Genomic DNA, 21,509 nt, shown 5'->3' with positions numbered 1-21,509 from the left:
GGTCACTTTCTGGTTTCATATAAACTTCCAGGGATAATCAATATGACAATTTTTCCCACTACCATGGTAAGTTGGAGAAGGAGGAAGATCAGGGTTCAACCGGCCCTTACAAGCTATTAAGCCCATTGTAAACAAATAATCTTGCCATTTGGGCAGCATATCTAAACAATTTGCTCTTAGATGGTGGTTTAAACCACGGGATAGCCCACATGGTATCCTCCTCCTCCAACAGTTTTGCAGTTTCCTTTTGTGGCTCAAATTGGAGATTCATGTCTCCCATAATGAACACAGTTGGTTTGTGTACCCCTTGCTGCAACCAATCTCCTACTAGAGTCTCCAATTCGTTCAAAATTCCCATACCCTTTGAACCATAGGGACAATTATAAACATTACCTATTAAGTTGTTGGTACCACATAGTAGTTCAATATATAGCCGCAGGTCAGGGAAGTTGGTAACCAACGGTTTGATCTGTGAATCTAATATAATTTTAATGCACATGTAAAGTACCCCAGTAGGGAGACCCAACTTTTGTTTAATTTCAGTTTATGGTCCTGCTCCTGATCTCTTAGCACTGCAAACAGATTCCTCAGAGATTTCAGTGTATGTCCTTCAAGTGTCATCATATGCCTAGCACTGCTAACGGATTCTTACGTAGTTTCAGGTCATGCTCCTGATGTGTGATCATATGTCCATGAAGTGCCATCATATGCCTTATCACTGCCAACAGATTCTTCATTTTAGTTTATTCTCCTGAAGTGCCAATATGCCTTAGCACAGCTAACAGATTCTTAAGTAATTTCAGTTTATGCTCCATAAGCTCCATCATATGCCTTGTCACTGCTAACAGATTCATAAGTAATTTCATTGTATGCTCCTGAAGTGCCATCACATGCACATGAAGTGCTGCTGCCAGATTCTTAAGTAGTTTCATTTGATTCTCCTGTATTGACATCATTTGCCTTTTCACTGCTAACAGATTCTTAAGTAATTTCAGTTTATGCTTTTGTAGTGTCATCATATGCCAAAGAAGTTCCATCATATGCCTTAGCACAGCTAACAGATTCCAAAGTAGTCCGGAAGCGTCATCATATAACCTAGCACCATTAACAATTTTAAATAATTTCAGTTTATGCTCCCGAAAAGCCCTCATATGCCTTGGCATCACTTACAGATTCTTAAGTAATGTCAGTTCAAGCTCCGGTAGTGCCATCGGATGCCTTAGCACTGCCAACAGAGCCCTCGGTAATGACATCATATGCTCCCAAAGTGCCATCAATTGTATTCCCCCTGACATGCCATTTCATGATGGTGAAGTTAAATCATACTCCCTCATACTCCCTGCCACTGGAATCGTTTCCCACATTATTGCATCATAACCTGTGATGGGCAAACACAATCCCTTTAACTGTCTTATGTGGTTGTGACATTGCAGGAAACATGAAGCCAGTTCACAGGCATTCAATGGAAGTAGCAAAACACACAAGGGACAAGACAAGGCACTGTAACTATATAGCAAAGTTCACCAGCAGCCAATCTCCACAAAGTACCATCATGTGGTCCGGCACTTTTATTAAATGCCCATGCAGTGCCATCATAAGTCATGGCATTATATATTTTGCCACATTAATTCAGATTAATTGGAGGTAAGAGGGGGTAAAGTGAATTTAAACTCTAAAATAAAAGAGATTCGCATGCACCCATCACTCACCTCTTTCACCTCTGTCACACCGCGGCTTCACTCAGTTTCCTCACTCATTACACTCAATTCACTCAACACACATCCCATACACAATCTACCTTCAACAGTTCTTCATCCACCAATATACTCACTTCATTAAATAACTGATGAACACACATAAGACCACTGGCTACTTCAGTAGAGTGAGTTGGTCCGTTAACATGTAGTGCAGTGATAAATATTGAACAGACCATATTGTCATATTGAATAGACCACTGTGTCTGGATTCAAAATGGCAGTGGGCACCTATAGTGAGGAGAATCCACAAACAGTGAACTCTAGCAATACACATGATATGATTTGACATGATAGTTTATTTATATAGCACCTATACACAATGCTTTCAAAGCGCTTCAAGGCAAGGGAGGGAACCAGGGAAACACAAAGACTTTCTTACAGGCCATGAACAGCAAGGGTGTGAAATTAACTATCGTACTTGGCCTGACGACATTTCAGATAGTGCAAGTGCTAAGACATAGATAAGGAAGGGAGGGGGAGAGTGGGAAGGAAATGGAAACAGACAGGCGACTACCATACTAGGCCTGACGACATTTCTGGTAGAGACGGAGGAAAACAAAAGGTGAGGGAGAGGGGTGCAGAAAGGGAGGGGAAGAACAAAACAAACAACTATCGTACTATGTCTGACGACATTTCAGATAGTGCTAGAAGGGCGTGGGGAGGATAAAAACAAGCAAGGGGAGGATACAGACGAGGTTGCTAACATACTAGGTCCAGGGACAATTCTGATAGATTATGTAGCTAATGTTTTCCAGCCACGCTATTGTGTTGTATCTCATTTCTAAAGCATCACACTTTTCTTCCCAGCTTCTGCCTGTGACCACAAGACGAAGATTGGATGAGGATGAGAATTCAAAGGACGCCGGGAGGAAATTGGTAGAATCTCTCAAAACAGCGAAACAAGACAGTGGACGCTTCCCCACTCAACTCGGTTATTTTCTGTGTTGTGTGCGTAAATTATGTACTTGCAATTCTACCTAATAATACTTCAACTACTACTGCTACTAATAATAATTAGCGAAAACACATGGATTCCATTATTGACTGCCTCCCAGCCAATCTGAATGCTGAGAGTGCTGTCAATAACTACGAAAAACCTCTCGCTAAACATTCTGATCTCAGCAACAGTGTGAAAAATAGCCGACAACAGTTGCCTGCACCTTCCTAACCAATGCATCATAACAACAATCGAAAGCAGCTTTCCTGAAACCATTCCCTTCAAAATATTTGGGAATTCCAACAATGGCAGAGCATTTTCTAGCAAAAAAAAAAAACGACAGCAAAAACATATTGTACAAACAATTTTCTTTCATCTGACCATAAAGTACACATAACCTTAGTGACCTTGAGCGAGGTCACTATCGCTCGGATAATTACCCTTCCCACGTTTTGCCGCTGGCTCTACCACAAGCCAGAGTGGGTGGGAAATTAACCCACAATAGTGGATCCTGTTGAGGTCTCTAAGGTTTTATTAATATGATCCATTTCGTATGGCCTTCGGAAGGGTAGCAGACTGAGACTAAGTACCTGGGTAACGCGCACACTTACTGACTTGCATCCTCGAGGCACTGAACACCCTCTATTGACTGGACTTCATTGAAGCTCTGTCCACTATTATTCTAAACTGCAAACCTCAGGACAGGCACCTTTTCATTTAGAAGGTGCATGCACCACCTGAGCTATTTGACGTGATTGAAAAGTAGCAGTGATTGTACAGCTCTGGAGCAAGTGCTACTGAAAAGCCGTAGGAAAGACGTGGATAGACAAATAGGTAATGCGTGAAAAAGATCAGTTACAAAAAGGTAACTCAGCAGCTGCTGCAATGCCCGCAGGTGTCAAAGACTAACTAATACACCTTCCCCGCTCAAAAAAAACATTTCACTCCGATACTGGATTCATCTCCTGCTTACCACAGCAAACTGTTCTCACTGGTGTTCGAGATTTAACATGTCCCCTTTCAGTTACAGCCGTGCTATTGTACAAATATTTATGAACATGTCTTAATGTTGATGATTTTTTCAACGGTTCTCTCCCTTTCTTTGTAGGCTAAGGACCCCTCTCTATGTTTAGGTTTTCATCCAGTCCCCCTGGCACATGGGTCCTAAGCAATCAACTCAAGGCATTCCCCATCTTTTCATCCCTCTATTCCTCAGGGCACAGAAGGGGTAGGGATTTTAGGGTACACTTTCCTATTATACATGGAAATATATTACTATGATGCATAGACTGTCTCCCAATCAAGGCCCAGCATTGCATGCGTGCTGATTATTGGTGATCCTTGAACATCTTCCCTCATGAAGTTGTCAAGCAGGGATGGTCTAGCAGAAGCTGGCCTAATCCTGTAACTCCTATCTTCTTTTTGCATTTCTGGCAGTTGGCTTTGCACTTCCAGATAACCCTTCTCTTTTATAGGGTTATACACTTAAAATGTTATCTAGCAATTAATCCTCCAAAGTTTAAGGGTACCCTTCAGCATATCTCAAATCCATCACACAACTGCGTGCTGATTAATTCTACTCCCACACAATCAATGTACTAGAAACTGCCTTAATTACAAATACTCATCACCAGTGGGTTGTAGTTCCCTTTTCTTGAACAGCCGCTTCTTTGATCCACTACCAATGATTTCACGTGCACCCTTACTAACACTATCACATGCACTCCGTTCAATCTCTTTGTACCTTTCCAGTTTGATGACTGTTCTTATATAGCTGTGCCCTTTTCCTGCTTTTACTTATGCTCTCCCTTTCTGCACCCTTCCTTTTCTCTCATGGACCAGGGCCTGGCGAACCCGAGTGGGAGGAGACTGCTCCTCTATCCAAAGTTAGAGTGGATGAGCAGGGTAGAGACGAGTCAGTGAGTGTAGTGAGGTAGAGTGCAAGAGTGGGTGAGGGAGAGTCGGTGAGCGGGGTGAGGAAAGCAGGTGAGGGAAATTAGGTAGAGTGTCTGTGAGTTAAAATAGGTAAGGACTGTAAGACTACTGTGGTGCTGATGGGTGCAATACAACAGCAGCGTAACATAGGATCAAACAGTCCTAGGCCTGCCAGCGACCAAACAGAGGGCAGTACAAAATATTTTGTAGGTGACATGGTATAAAGTGATGCACACACGTCTCTAAATGATAACAGTTTTATTATAATGAACATTTAATTATACTAAAGATCCACCCTTTGTTCTTAGTATAAAACACTTAACAGAGGAGTTAGCCTGTCATAAGTACCAGCATGTTGGAAAGAGAAGGTGGCTGCTGAGAGGGACAGGCACGCATTTGTCCAGGATTGCACTGAGGAATCACCCCGATCTTCTGGCAATTGAACACATGTCTCATCTTTCATTAGTCGAGAACGTCATCTTTAGGCCCCATCTCTCTCATGGGCACATCCTTCCCCAGCTGTGCAGGCATGGGCCAGGTGTTGCTTTAAACTGTGGTCCATTTTCATAAGAGTAATTTGCTGATAATGCTGGAAATTTGTTGCACTACCAACTTTCTTGCAAATACCAAAGACAGTTTGCTACTACCACCGACCTGCGGGATCCGTCGAACAGGCAAGGACCTCAGTACACTTTGAGTCCCACCCGACAGCTTCATTCTTATGGTGACTAAATAGTTGCTGGGACGCTCTGGACCGTGTGCGTGGTCTAGCTCCAGACTCCAACTTCACACAAGGCAGAGATGGATCACACATCCATGTGCTGTGAATGGCATCGGAACACAAGATCTTCCCATGTTCCCATCCCTTTCATTACATGCATATGTTTGATCAGTGCTCATGTCAGCTGCGCAGACATGCACAGATGTGGAATGGATGTAGCCATATCAAACACAGCAGCCAACAATAAATTGTTCTTTCCAACAGAATGTGTATGCATTTGCCTGGTACATGAAACATACGACCATTTGCAGCCATCAGTGAAGGGGTAAGCGGTTTTCAAGCAGAACAAAGACACACAACCCAACCATAAGGGAGTCATTCTTCCAGAGAGGCCTGGGATACTCTTAATGGGATATCCTTAATGGGATATGGTTTCAGCAATAAGTACTCTCAGCAGTAATCATGACGCTGGAAGGCAAGTAGTGGAATGTTAGTGCCCTCGTGACATAACCAGGCTATAAATACCCCTCCACGTTTCCACATTGTGGTGACGCAGGGGGTAGATAAGCCCTGGACAAATAATCTGGGATTCAGACAGGGGTCCCCATGGTTTATCCAGAGTTTATAGTGTATTCATCAATCATTTTCCGGTCTCTTGCGATTGCTTTTCATTGTGCTACCTCTAGATGTTAGACAGCTTTTATATGAAAGAAAACTAGTTTGAAGTACTTCTGTACCCGAATGGGTGTATCAGCGAAAGTCGTATTTAATCCACAATTGATCAGTAGTTTCTTCAATGTTCCAAACTGGTTACACAACTCTCGTCAGTTTACTCTTTTCAATAAATGTGTTATGTTCCTCTTTACTGAATATGGCTTGAATGTTTTTAAATGTCACTGTCTTTTTTCAAATAAATAAATAAACTAACCATTGTTTAAATTACTGTTTTCGACAACGTGGTGTTACCACCACATTTATAATGAAAAATTGTGAAAATAAATACAACTGCAATATCTTGATTGAGAGTTAAGTTATTATTTTACAAAATGGACTCACTGCAGATTATTTTAATGTATTTGGGAATGAGAAAAGTATTGAATTAATGAATGATTGAATTAAATAAACTATTATGGCCACCAAACATAGAAACGTGGTTAAAGGTTGGAGCATTCCACATGTATGATGTAGACAGCATGCCAACCGGTGTTTAGAGTGTACCAAAATAACAAAACATTTTGCGTTCTAATCATTGTGTATGTGCAGTGAGCATTTATGTGTGTTGCACACGCATTTTCAAGGCACAGTGTGAGGGTGAATATGCAGTGTGAATGTGCAGTGTTAGGAAGTATGCATAGAGTGCGGGTGTAGTTTGAGTATGTGTATAGCATGAGCATATATGTGAAGTGTAAGCATGCATAAGCATGTGAGAATGTATGTTCAGTATTTAGGTGCATATGAGGTGTGTGGTGTATGTGCATTGTCAGTGTGCTCAGTGCAAGGGACAGATTAGTTAAAACAATAAATAGCAGAGATGAGCAAACAAACCCATTTGATTTGTAATGTTGTACTAACATTTCTAATGTCACCAGAATGTATTTGTATCCAAGGCATACAATGAGCAACAACTCAGCAGAATTGAAGAAGTGAGTGAGATAAGTCAGGTCTTACAAATTATTTAAATTTCCACTTGACCTGCAGGTCAATTAACTTAGTTTAGCTACTCGAGAAATGCACTTGGCCCATGGCAACAAATGACAACAAATGTAAATGTGCTTTCTGTAAAATGATGCATGTCACCAGAAACCAATGTAATGTTTGGTGCACTGCTGCCAGACAAAGTAAATGTTAAATACAAGTTTTAAACATCTCTGCAAATGGTACTCACCCTTCATAAAATCTACTCATCTGTGCAATTGGGCGAAAAGAATTTGCAAGCCCTGGTTGAGTTTTGGTAAAATGTAAAAGGTTAGCTGCATGAATAGACACACATAAATAAATAGATATGATAAAACGGCTCTATTAACAGTCTGGCCAGATCTCCCCCGAAGTTGCTAATATTATAAAGCAATTATAATCATAGGGCAAAGTGAGCTCTGGAGGCTAAATACAGTATATGAGAGTGTAGTAGATCTGTAGAAGTAGAGACTGGATGGAACGATTGAGCACTACTTTGCGTAAACATCTAGTGAGCTTTGTGTATTCATATGTACAAGGAAAGATCGTAAGAGACCAAGCAGAGTGTATGGCATAGCATGTAGAATATTGTAGTTTGCTGCCACCTCACTTTCAGGATAGCTGATATAAAGCAACAGGCTGATAAGATAGAATGTCAAGGAGCATAGGTGGAGCACCAGTTGTAAGCTGCATGCAACCAGCAGGTTACAGAACCTTCTGCCCATGATATCATGTACATTTTCAAACTCGTCAATATGATCCATCAAACCCAACACAATGAAATATAGGTGATACTATAAGATTTAGATATGCTAACCTAAACTTGACTGCAAACATGGAGGCAATGCAATGCTTTATAGCAGCAATACTAAGAACTTGCATTGTTAGGAATGGATTTGCAAGACTGTCTTTAAAAAAAAAAATAAGTTAACATATACATATCTTCCCCATAGAGTATATTGTTAGCTTAATAAAAGCATCATCCCTATCACTTCCGCTTTGCAATTATTTGGAGAAAATAAAATCATTCCTGCCTAGAACTCCCACAGAGGCCTTTGCCACTTAAGAGTGGAGGAGAGGATTAACTGCTGCAATTTCTCTCCAATTGTCCCTTTGAACTTACAGTCAACCGAGTATAAGTGTGTAGAGAGCCCTGAAGGCAAGGAAGGAATGCAGGGTGAGCTGTGCTTTGATTTAACAGGGTAACTTAAATTGCTAGCTTGTCTACACAAGTCCCCATTTAATTAGCAAACCTACAGATTGCATAGAAAATGGCTATGCAACACTGCTTAAGTTATGCCTTGCAGTGGCTGTTTGTGGGAAATGCATAGGTGTTTGTGCAGAGTGAGTGAGAACATGTGCAGTGTGTGGGCCATGTGCATTGTGTGTATGAGGGCCATTAAAGGCCATCAACCCTCCCCTGCGGCAGTCCCATTAAAGGACTGGGAAGTAAACCAAACGTTGCTTTGGTTACACTACTTCCTAAAGACGCATCTTATGCACTGAACTACGATCCTCTTCAAAACTTAGCTAATCCCCTTTTCCTAAAATAGACAGAGGTCTCTAAATGTTGAGATTCTTTTTTTTCAATTGAAGTCCCTATTCTAGTGTCAGGCAAAAAAAGATTGACTAGTGCAAAGCATAGTTGCACAAATATCAGTTGCTCTAATGTGCTTTCAGGTAGATCCCATCTAAGGACCTCATTGCATTTGGAAGAGGTAATAGGGTGGGGGTACATTCTATGAGATGGAGGCACCAAGCACATATACTTACACGAGATACACTTCCAGTGAAAGCTTCCAGTAAGGAACGAGCTGGAGGGCAGGTTAACTCAAGGTCGGTGAGATAACAAACCCGACCCGAGGTGTGTTAGTTGGCTGGGAGGCTGGGGAAATCGCTTTCTATTTACTATTCTTTTCTTTTTAACTAATTCAACAATGCCCAGAATGCATCAATTCATTAAATTAATCAGCAAAATAATGAACAAAGGGAAGTCCAGGTCCCATTTAATCACCTGGTAACTATTTCTATATACTTGTGTTCAGTCTCTTCTGAGTGACCCATTGTTGCTTGAGCACGTACATGTATATTATTTACAAATAAAGAATACAAATAAATCACTCCATGTAATTTTACAATTGGTAGATTTACCATCCACATTTGATGTTTATATTCATATTTATGATTCTAATTATAGTTGTTAGGCAGAATCCAGGGCAGTTCCCTTAGGGAGCACTACCCCAGATTAGGACTACAGGTGAGAGCAATAAATCCCCTTTGGTATCAGTCTGTACCACAGAGATTTAGTTGGTAGCTGTGGCTGAGCAGTCAGACTTATCTCAAGAGGGAGATGAGCAGTATTCAGGGTTGACACAATAGGTAGTACAGTACAATGGAGCAAGGAAAGACTGACCAAAGCTTTGTATTAAAAAGAGAATACATATTTATTTTATACACTTCTAAGTCAACACATAGATCACAGTTACTAAAGTTAAGTTTAGTCAAAATAAAAGCATATACAACTCCCTATTCAATTGTAGACAAGTTTGCGGTAGAGTGAAAACTGAACAAAATTGCACAGTGAAAACCAACTACAAATGGCACTCTAACAATGTAACGAAAGGGAGGGAAAGCACAAGTTAAACCGAAATATCTTCAGACACCCCCTAGCAACACTTCCCTGAAGTTTTGCGAACAAGTAATGCACACTAACACTTTAGCCAAAAGATAACTGAATGAAAACTGAGCAAAATGGCACTCCAACGGTTAAAACAGTAGGAAGGAAGAGGGGTTTAGAAGATTTAGGGGCATCCACTCATTTCTCTAGTGAGAGCATATCTAACAAATCAGCCAGAGTCAATAGGCCTGAGCCAGAGTTAGTGGTACAGAGCCAAGGGTTTAGGAGCAAAAATGTTCTTGTAGCTGCAGTCAAGTCTTTAGTAGAAAAATATTGAAGAGGTAGATGCGAGGCGAAAGACAATGTTAAGAGAAAGGGCGGCCGACCCCACAAGTAGTTAAAGGATTTAAAACACCTTTAGGGCCACCACGGAAAAAGGGCGGCCTGGTGAAACAATGTACCTTAAACGTGAAAAAGTGGCTCCTGAGGTGGCGGTTGTTCCTGGTAGTTCCTGCAGGTCAAGAGATCCAACAGAGGAAGAGAGGCTCTCGTTGTGGAGGAAGGTTCGAGTCGCTGCACTACCCAGGGATGAAACCAGCCGCGGTGCTGCCAAACGAAGTTTAAAGGTACGCTCCTTTTAATCGCGGTCCGGGTCGATAGCTGCCTGGCTATCCGGTCTCCAAGTGCGGGGTACTGTCGATTTGACCAAGGCAGGTCCCAGGAAGCGATAGGTGAACTGGTTGACCCCACCAGTTCAAGGGAAGGAGGCTCATTCGCTGAAGATATCATCTCATCGTGTGGAAGAAAAGTGGTGAGACGATCCGGCAGGGCTTCACCGGTGGTGTAGATGCTGAAGATGTCTCTGGCTTCTCTCCCCTTCAGTTCCATAGTTCCAGTGGCAACGTCTTGCTCTTCCAGTCCTCAGGACCCTGCTTTTATTCAGAAAGAGACCCATTCATACAGCCTAGCTGTCACTCACACAGTGGAGTGGTCATCTTGGCGGGAGACCCTCCAGCCTATCAGGTTAGAGTGCGACCTGAGTTGCTGTGGCAACTCTGTCCAGGGGTTCTACTCCCCCTCCCAAACAACAGACCCACCCCAGACTCAGAGGCGCCGAAAGGAGGGCTTCTGGGCAGAAGCCCGCCAAAAGAGTGAACCAAGGATCCCAACCTGAGTTATCACTATAGAGTAAGACTCGAGAAAGAAGTTATATCAAAGTTCTGGCAAATAAAACCTACCGGAGTAAAGTTAATAATAAAATAAACCGGCGGTATGTTAGAGGCTGTCAGTAAAAGTATTAGCTTCGAACAATGGGAAAATCCCATAGGAAAATATTTGCGGTCGAATATAAAAGGTAGTAACCACTGCCACCAGCCAGAAACTTTGTAGAGGAGGACTTTAAATACCCTCTCGAAAATGAACATAGGGGAAAAACTATTAACCCCTTCCAGTACTTCCATATTAAGATGGGGTGTACTGGTTTAGTTCATAGAGATTGACTAGTAAAGTCAATGGGGACTTTACATGCCCTGGAAGACAGTAGTCAGTCCCAGAGAATGGAGTCTATGTTTTGGGGGTCACTACGACACCCCTGTGTCACTGCACGGAGGGTGCTGTGTAACACATGTGCATAAAGATGGTTCCTATGGGTGAGAGAAAAGATCCCATAGGCCTTAAACACAGAAATAGCCTAGAACACACATAGCAAAGATGCCTAAGAGTGGGAAAAAGAATGTATGAGGGAATGGCAAAGGTTTGTAGTACCACACTTATCAATTGATCACATGCTCACCCAAAACTTGGCTGCACACAATAACAAACACGTGTTTGTCACTTTTTTTGCACACTTTGAGTGAAGTGCACATGTCAAATGGGGTTTGCTGTTTGATTGAATGAGTGTTCATTCATGAGTTGGTTTAGAACAGAAGATGGCATACACACACAATTGAAGTTCTTGTTAAATTTGTTCACACACTTTGAGTGGAGGCCAAACATCAGGAGGGTGTGCTTATTGATCCTGCACTCACGCATGAATTGGTTGAGAGCAATAGCTAACACACACAATTACTTGAATTTCTTTTAAAAATTATCTGCACACTTCGGGATAAGGACAAACACCATTTGTGCATGCTGGCTGATTAAATGTGCAATCCTGCACAGCTTGGTTGAGTGCTGTAGCTGACAGCTGCATTTACATTTCTTGTCAAATTGCATATTTTGAGTGATGGGCAAACATCATTGGCTCATGCAACTTGATTACATTTACATTCATACAACACTTGGAAGAATAGAAAAACTGATACTCATGTTTGAATTTCTTGTCAAATTTCTTGGCACATTTTGACCAAGGGAAACATTCCTTGGGACATACTGGTTGAACGTCTACTCAAGCATTACTTGACTGAGTGCAGTAGCTGTCACATATGTGCATTTTAATTTCTAATATCCATTAGCACATAATTTGAGGGAAGGGCAAACACTGTTGTGGCATGCTGATTGAATGAATACATGTTTACCCAGAGCTTTGTTCAGTGCAGAAGATGACAAACATCAGCATTGTATTTCTTTCTAAAGTTATTAGCACATTTTGAAGGACGTGAAAATGAGTTTGGGGAGTGCTGAATGTTGGAACCCATGCTTATGCACAACGTTATTGAGTGCAGTAGCAGACACACAGACTCATTTACATGTGTTGTAAAATATATTAGCACACTTTTGGGGAAAGGTAAATAGTGTTTGGGATGTGCTGGTTTATTGAATGCACTCATGGGTGACATATTTGAGAGTAGTAGCCCACACACAAGATCTTTTATATTCAATCTGCTTTGATCATTGCCATGACATGAGGAGCTAAGAAGAGGGAGACATCAATTATTAACCCTATGATCTTGACTTATTTTGCTGGCTGTTGGCGAGGCCCAGTTCTGATTCACAGATCTCAGCTGCCATAGTTTGCAGAACACTGGTGCTCCAACAACCAAAATTTCTGTCTTTGGTGCATTAATCATTAGATTAGATGACTTAGTAATCCACCAGTCAACCTGATGGAGGCATCAGATCATTTGTTGGGCGGATGTTTCACTTATGAGCCCAGGGCAATATTAAGATGCACATCATCAGCAAAGGTATAAGATAACATGGGTGATGATTCCAGCAGTTTTGTCAGCAGGAAGGAAGTACATTATAAAGAGAAGAGGTGACACTGCACATCCTCAGGAAACCCACTGGTGCTCCTCAGAATGTATGACGTAAAATGAGCGACTGAGAGAGCCTCCTCTCTGTGCTTCCGGAATGATTGTCACCATCTCAGGGCTTTACTGCAAACACTTAATGTATTAGTTTTAGCTTAGTCAGTAAATACCACGGTAGACCACAGACAGCTTGGCTATCAAATCATATAACATGGCCAACACAGCCAGTTCTGTACCCTGGATGGGATGGAAACTGTCTTCACTGGAATGTGAAAGAGGAAGAGCGTTGTTGTCTTTGAAATCTTGTAGTTGGACGCTAACAATATGTCCCGTTAATTAAGGACTGTATGGGGATCAGAAATAGGTCTAAAGTAGGCTGCTGTTAAGGGATCTGGCTGGGGTTAGGTTTTTGGGGGACAACAGTGAAATATTTAAATACTGAGGGTCTGTGGCTATGTGAAAAGCTATATATATGATTATCCAATAGAGCAAGACACTCACTGTTGGTTGAGCTGCAAGTATTTTAAAGTATTTGGCTGAACAGAGGTGAAGGGGGAAACAGGAGGCTTGCTGTAGGCTTTAATGTATTGCCAGGGTTTACACAATGGACAGCCTGCCACCATGCACTCTACATGCCATTCCACTTAAAACAACATGCCCTATATTGTTCAGCTATATACAATATTAAGTGGATTTCAGTGGATCCTGCTGTGACCAGGCACTGCATGAGCTAACTCAGCTACAACTCACGTGGTCCACATCTGCATGGGTGGAAAACACCTGTGCATGGTTTGTAGTGATGCACTGTGCATAAAACACACGTAGCTAGCATGGCTTCTGAGAAGGGCTGGAGCCTATGTTTAGTGGATTACAATGCATTTGCCATGTAACCAAAGGCAGTGGATCTTGTGAAGTGACTCTAGACGGCACTCTGTGTACGACCTTCACCTGTGCTATCTACACATGACTCGGAAGTTCAACACATGTTATCATTATCTATGTGGTGTACAGCTCGCTTGGCACTTTTGCTGCCACTTAAGTGAACCCAATACATCCCACAGTCTTCAACTGCATCCAATGGCTACTTTATTATTGTTATTATTATTCGGGTATTTATTAAGCATATATCGAGCTTCGGAATCAACAAAGCACTTCACAAGTCATGAGGGAGGTAAGTACATGGGGAGGGAAGCAGATCTTGAGGGAGAAGGGAACTATTAAGGTTAAAATCATCTTTCAAGTGTAATGTAAACACAGAGCATGACTTAAAGGTGTTCACTAGGCAAATTAAATTTCCTCTACAAAACATGGTGCTAAGAAAGTCTTTGTCCCATGTTCAGCATATAGATTGTAGCCAGTATCTGTCACCCAAGTTTATTAGATTGATTGTGTACAAGAAATGCATTGCCCAAACATGATATCTTACATCCAACAACCTACTACCATTTTCGGCCATCAAAGACACACATACTGTTAGCATAGGTTCCCAGTAATGCCTTATTTACTCATGCTGTATGGCCACAAAGTGCCATTATAGAGAAGGTATGGACTTCTTTACCAAAGCAGAGCCCCAATGCAGCATGTCTAATGGAAACCATCCTGTCCTGAAAGATTTAGCCCCATTTCCTGCTAGTATGCCCATGATGAGCCATCCTATGCCTTACTGCTGCAAACGGATTGATATAGAATTTCAATGTATGCTCTTGAAGTGCCATCATATATCCATGAAGTGCCATCAGATTCTTTATTCATTTATTTATAAATGTATAAGGCACTGAAGCCCACAGGCTTTCATGATCCCTACCCCTAGCCCTCAAAGGCAATACACTGGAGCCAGGCTATGTTCCCCCACTGTGGCCTTAAAGGTCTTGCCATCTCATCAAAGACTCTCTTGGAGTCAGTCCTGGCGCCTTTGGCGCCAGGCTCATACTCAATGTGAAGATTACATGGGGACCTGGACTTCTTAATGAACTTTTGTGCAACATGGAGGCTCCCACATAGCTCAGTTCCAAGAACTGTGCTATGCGGTCTAGTGTTTTGGGTGTGGTCGGGCCTTGGAATACCTGGGGCTATATAAGCCACGCCCAGGCAGAGGAACACGCTTTGCGTTACTCTGCGGCTAGGAGCGTGACACTCACTGTGTTCACTCCGTTCCTCTGAGTTCCTTGCCTGCCTTATCTCAGAGCCGTGTACCTGAAAGAACAAGAACATCATTAATAATCCTGTCTCCAATCCATCGCTCACCCGGTCCAGAGAACACCAACATCTTGGTGCTGAATCCTTCTCTGCAACACCGCAACCTGAAAAGAAGAGAGCGGAACAGCTGTGGGATCTTTCAGCCCACTAGTCCAGGCCCTGCAACATTGCTGTGCATTGCTTGCATCAGGAACATCAGAATCATCCAGAAGTGCACAGGAAAAATAAGAAAAATAGGCCGCCATCCACTTTTGCCTATGTCAGTGGTAACACAAGAGACCACTGCCAAAACCCATCACTTGGCTACCCACAGAGCAAGGCTGATTGAAAAAGAAACACAGAGCTGTGTGAAATCCGTTTTTTCTTGGTTGTCAAATTTGCAAAAATCATGGCTCACAAACCACCCAAAAGATCCAACCTCCTGTTGGGTGTTGAACATCATTCTACTTCAAGAATCCACATAAATATAATGTCAGCAGAAGTATATGTTATCTGAACCAAGTCCACTTTTGAAGATGGTTGCTGGATAGAAATCTGTCAAAAATGGGTGCAATACCGTTACTCGCCTCTGTCAGAAGCTGGAGATTTCTAAATCTGACAGGAGAAACTGTGTCTCAAAAGCTAAATATGCCAAAGGAGGGATTTACATCAAATGCAATGTAGGGTGCCACACATTGATTTTCATGTTAAAAAAGACTGGAATTGAAGATATATGTTTGCTGATTTTAAATTTGTAACTGTAATTTTTCACAAGGAACTATGTCACAATTGACCATAAGATAACCTGAATCAGCTAAAACTTCAAAGAGGCTTTCTTCCCTGAGCACACCCCACCCTGTTCCTTCCCACCAAAAGGAGAGGATATCGCATTGGGATGCTAATGAGAAGGGGATGAGACTTCCTCTGCTGTTCTGGGAAAGAGACAATGGAGTCCTTGAACTGAATGGAAATGCTAATTCGGCTGTGACTGACATCAACTGCCCTGGCAGGAAGACAAGCCATGTGACTCTCTAACTCAGCCAAGCTTTGGAGGCGGGCCAGACTGAAAATGTGGATTTGAAATTGGACTTAATATATGTTTAAGGAAAAGACTTAGAAAATATTGTACCAAACTGACAAGAATATGAAACTTAGAGATTATTAAAATGAATAATTCACTCACAGTTTAAAACTAATCTGGAATCTGTGCGACATTCAGAGACTGAACACGAAATTTGTAATGTTGTAGCTATTATGATTATGTTAGGAACATGAAAAATCACAGGAATATGCCCAGAGGGTATGTGCATGTATATGTAAAAAATCATACAGATCCGAAAATGTGTAACCAACCAAAAGCGCGAAATATTGTCATTTATGAACCAAAACCCGTAGGAAGATAAGATTTGGACAGAACGTACCTTAGTCAATCTGTGATGTGTATATGTATTATGAACAAGTTGTGCATATGGGAAATATGTTTTTTGGGAAAAATAGATTGTCTGGGTAAAAGCAAAGGGGTGGGATTTCTTTCTGGACCCTAAACACAGTTTCACTCTGACACATGATGACACCTCATGACACACTGCTCCTTTCTCCAATCAGGAGAAGGGGAGTTCTCTGACCTATCAGATCCTTAGGGGGTTGGGCATAGACAATCAGCCTCCCCACCCACTTTGGAAATGGATAAATAGGGACTGTTGAGGACCCAAAAAGACACACACTTTCACTCATCAACTGATCCACTGGCGAAGCACCGTGCAGGAAGATCCAGACTCCAGAACCAGACTGCAGATCCAGACTCTAGAACCAGACTCCAGAACTCTGAAGCAGAGGCCTATCCCAAAGAGCTGAACCCTTTTCAGCAGGCCTTTAAAACTCTTGCAAACCTGATTTTAACCGCTAAACTTCCAAGGGGCACCACAAAATCCAACAGCCTGGCTGAGCTGTTTTGCTGCTTCTAGCTGAGAACCCTGTGCTAGAACCAAGATCCAGACCCATAGAGCAGAGCTGTACCCAGAACCGACCCATCAGATCCAGTCCAAGAGGCCGTGCAGACCAGAGTGCCTTGCTGAGACCAGAGTCTAGGTGCCCAGAATCCTGTCCGGTGGTGAGTGAAGTCCAAGCCATAACTTTGACCAGATCTTTGACAGGTCCATTCCATACCAAAGCCATAGTTGTAAGTATTTAGCGTAGAACTGTTCATAGTCATCTCTTAGTTTAAAGTAATCTATACAACCCATTCCAACATATCCAGACTGCATTGTAGAATCTCTTTTGTCCATTCTGAATCTGTTCTCATCCATCTAATCCTGTGAGAATTGTCAGTGTAAGCCAACCTGTTTGCAATTCAAAGCGCAATTTCATTTGAAATCTTGACCCTTTTTGAAAAAAGTCGACCTTCACTAAAACCTCTGTAACTTTTGAACCGTACATCCTAGAAACAAATGTCATTTTGAAGCTAACATCCTCAGCTTTCAAACGAACCCAGAACAACATTCCAATCCCTTATAATTTTTCCGTAATCGTGTTTCCCGCACGCAGAAAAGTTGCTGCGAATTTGCATTTGGCTCAATGTTACCACCTGTAAAAACAGCTATTTCTTTTTTTCAACTTCTGAATTCCATTTTCCATCTGCTAACCATTCAACAATCATTGCTAGTGTTGACCTGAACCATTCCAAAGCAACTCTCACTAGTTCTGAATCTTATTTAGTGAATTAAAATAATTTTAGCATTTTTCCCATCCAATTCAAACCACATCTAAAAGCAATTGACCTGTTTTAAAATCATTACTGTTCTCTCTAAGCTTGCTGGAGGGAATCGGGACTGAAACAGCAATTGTTGATTGGTTATTCCTGAAACCTGTGTGCCCTCATTCCATATCTTCATATAGCATATTGGGGGGAGTGAGTAGTAACAGAGGGAAAGAGTGATCACATTGTCTTTGGTTGAATTCATATCAAGTTTCTTTCTGTGTTGCATTCTTTCCTATCATTGCAGTTCCTTGAACCACACAAAGTAATTCTCTGCTACATTATTCTTCCTATTCCTACACCTAATTGATTAAAGAGATTGTTAATATTGTCATATTACCCATTGCCGATCATTGCTCATATTCATAAGTGTGATATTCAGATATTATCCATATTTATAAAAGTGTGATATATATATTGTTCAATTCTTTAAATAAATCTTTTAATTTGCAAAACAAACCTATTTCTTGGTTCAGTTAGACCGGGGGAATTCAAAGAGAGGGGTGTTATATAAGGGTACATCATCCAGAATTAAAAGAACCTTTGACATAAAAATATATAAATAAGGGTTTCGATTGGGCATCCCATACTAGGCATTGACTTAGTTGGAGTGCTAGATTGAAATCACTTACAGATTGGGGGCTTGTGCGCGGGATTTCTGGATTAGATCTACCACTGGTGCAGCTTAATACAGTGTGCTAACTGACAGGATACATAAATCCTGTTGGGCTACCACGCTGTGTTACACTGTAAAAGCACCCCTCAAACCGGAACACTCTAAGAAAACGGTCTGTTTTGCAAAGATAAATAAACTTCTGTAAATCAGGAATGAAATGAATATTTCCAAAATGGCTACATTGGTAGACATCAAGATGGCTAGAGAACACCTTTTACTTAAGTTATTTCTGAGAGGTGAATGGACAGAGCAGGATCAGAATGTGTGGCTGCAGGCAATCACACAACAGATCACTACAACAGGGTTAGATATATGGCGAGACCAGGGTACCTTACATGTGGCCCCGAGTGAACTATATATGGCCTCTAAGGCCAAGGATGAGCAAAATAAGATTGCCAAGATAGCGGCATATCTATATTTATCTATGGGAGCCATACAGGATAAATGTGCTGAAGGCCAAGATCTGGCAAGTAGGCAACTGATGGCATTAGAAAAGGCCCAATCTGACCTGGACTCTTCTGAGCAGAGGCTGCAGGGGAGCCAGGAGTCAGAAAATGAAAGCAGGCAGTATATAGTTAAAATCAAAGAGGATATGGGTATCCTGCAACAGGAAAAGGCCGAACAGGATACCAGAATTGTGGCCTTGCAGAAGGAGTACCAAGAAAGTGTGGACTCTCTACTGCAGAGCCAGAAAAAGCTGGAGCAACAACTGGACTTCAACAGGGCATGTGCAGAGCAGGTTGTCACCCTGCAAAGTCACCTAGATAGAGAGAAGGCAGAGAGCAACAAATTAATTCTGAAAAACCTGGACACCAAAGTAGAGTTTGATGAAGAGCGCCAGAAAGCTTGTGCCCTTCAAAGACAGAGGGACGGCCTGGCGGCACAGAGGCAGGCTCTTGCTCAGGAAAGGGACATCTTAGGCCAGGAAGTCTGTCACTTAAAAGGGAAACTGGAAGAAAACTACCTGGCCCTCCACGGACTGGGTGACCTCCAAAAAGAGCATGATAGATTGTTAGAGAACACCATGAGGGTGGAATATGCTCTGGCAAGAAAGGAGCAGGCCAGTAGGGACGGGACTCAGAAGATAACCCTTCCTGCAGCAAAGACTGGCCCAGTCAAAGACAAACCAGGACGCACAGAGAGAAAATGAGGCTCTCTGTCAGAACAATGATAGACTCCACAGGCAGGTAGCCATGCAAGAGAGACTGATAGAGACTAGTAAGGCCTTGATTGAGGAACAGAAAGCTCAGGTTCTTGCATGGCAACAGGGAGCAGGGCCTGATAGAGATGAGGTTAGCTGGGAAAGGGAAACACCTGAGCATAACCTCAGGAACCCTAGTACCAGAGGCCTTCATCTCTCCCAGTCCCTGGACTCTGCCACCCCCATGTCCACTGGCGGACATGAGCCCAGGGCCACGGGGATGGCAGATTACTATGCAGTCAGAAGTATAGGGCTCATAGACCAGCACCTCCCAGGAATGGATGGGCGGGCATCTGGGTATGGGTACCCAAGCACTGTGAAGTTTAGTGGGGAACCCCATGAGAGTAGGCCCACTAAGGGCATCTTGAAAACCTCTGCCCAGCTAGGACAGTGGGGGGGGGTGGTACCCATCAAATCCTGGGAGCAAGGAGGAATCAGATGACTCCTCTGAGCGCCCCAGGACACAGGAGACTAGGTCCCCACATTCAGCCAGCCATTCCCAGGCTCGCAGAATCCGGGAAAACCTGGAAGACCAGACGGGCACCTCTGGGAGCAGTGCCTCTGAGTCAGAGGAGGATTGGACCAGGGTTACCCGAACCAAGAAGGCCAATAAGGCAAAAAAGGACCCCTTAAAACAGATCAAGGCAATAAGGAGCGTCATCACGCCTTATCATAAGAACGCTAAGTATTCTGTTTGGGAACACTTAGAGCTCTTTGAACAGATGATGGAAACTGTCCATCTGAAAGACAGCATTCAGTATGTGAAATGGACCTATTCACCAGAATACTCCAGTTTCTTTGCGGGGCTGGAGGACCAAAATCATTCAAGATGGTCCACATATAGGGCGGCCATCTTGAAGCATTTTTATGTTCACAGAAATCCCCAAGAGGCTCGCAAGGCAGCCTACAACTTGCAATGTGGGGAGGATCAGGCCCCACAAGAATTTGTGCAGGAGTTAAAGCGTGCCTTTGCGCAGACTACCAGAAGGGTGCGCACAGACAGCAAAGAATTTGTCAATACTTTTTTCCATGCTCTACCGAAATACATCATGACCCAGCTAGTGAGAGATTTTCATGAGAAAATATCAGTAGACTGGGTCATTGAACAGGCCACCTGCATCTATGAGATGCAGAAGCCTATAGAACACAAGAATGCTCAGAAAGCCCCAAACCAACCAACACGCCTGCTGCTGCTAAGGTGGCAGGGGTAAAGGTTGCCCCCTTTCTGGATTTGGAGATGGGGGGGCCTAAAAACCTGCCTCAACAGCAGAATAATTCCAAGCCCAGAATGCCCTTGGGCCAGTCACAGACAGGGAGCCAAGGAGGTAGTCCCACAAATGGGATCCCTCACTCCCCTGACTATGTAAGTCCCAGCTACAAGGGGAACAGACACATTAAGGGTTATGTGTGGACTCCTCCAGCTCAAGGGGGGGTATCCAACCAAGCAGCCCATAACCCAGGGAACTTCCCTCCTCACTTCCCCCATGAGGGCAGAAATTCCCCAAATCCTGGGCAGAACTTTTTCCCCAGGTATCCACAAAATTTTCAACCCCAGAATACTCCATCCTTCTTTCCCCACTTTCCTGAGTCCAGACAACCTAATCCGGGTGGAAGGGTACCCAAATCTTCCCAACCCGGGGTATTACCAGAGAAGGGATAGCTACCCTTCCCGGGATCAGCCCAGGGGAGAAATGAGAACCCTGTATTAGCCTGAGCGAGTGTCACAGTTAGAGTGCCAGGTCGAAAATATGACACAGGATCTGGGTCGCATGCTGAGGGCTCAGCAGAACCCTCAGATGAACATGCCGACGCAGAATGCCCCAAACTCTGGACCTGGTGCTCCAGAACAATGACGGGGCAGCACCCCAAA

General features: G+C 42.8%; 1 protein-coding gene across 3 annotated transcripts in view; it reads left to right on the top strand.

Moving 5' to 3' along the window:
* The window catches only part of LOC138569270 (uncharacterized), a 754,354-nt gene that overhangs the window by 616,655 nt on the left and 116,190 nt on the right, over positions 1-21,509 (top strand). For 2 of the 3 annotated variants that reach the window (XM_069647103.1, XM_069647107.1), the window contains one exon: positions 2,565-6,369. The exons of the other annotated variant lie outside the window; for it this stretch is intronic. In XM_069647103.1, coding sequence (XP_069503204.1) covers positions 2,565-2,738 — 174 coding nt within the window. In that variant the 3' untranslated portion in view covers positions 2,739-6,369. Of the gene's footprint in view, positions 1-2,564; positions 6,370-21,509 lie in introns of those variants that run through there. 3 annotated transcript variants of the gene reach the window in all.

This window comes from Ambystoma mexicanum, chromosome 2q, assembly GCF_040938575.1.
Source record: "Ambystoma mexicanum isolate Mex_15411 chromosome 2q, UKY_AmexF1_1, whole genome shotgun sequence".
Taxonomy (NCBI): Eukaryota; Metazoa; Chordata; class Amphibia; order Caudata; family Ambystomatidae; genus Ambystoma; species Ambystoma mexicanum.
The sequence above is the reverse complement of the archived record's forward strand: the minus strand, read 5'-3'. Positions and strand labels throughout refer to the sequence as shown.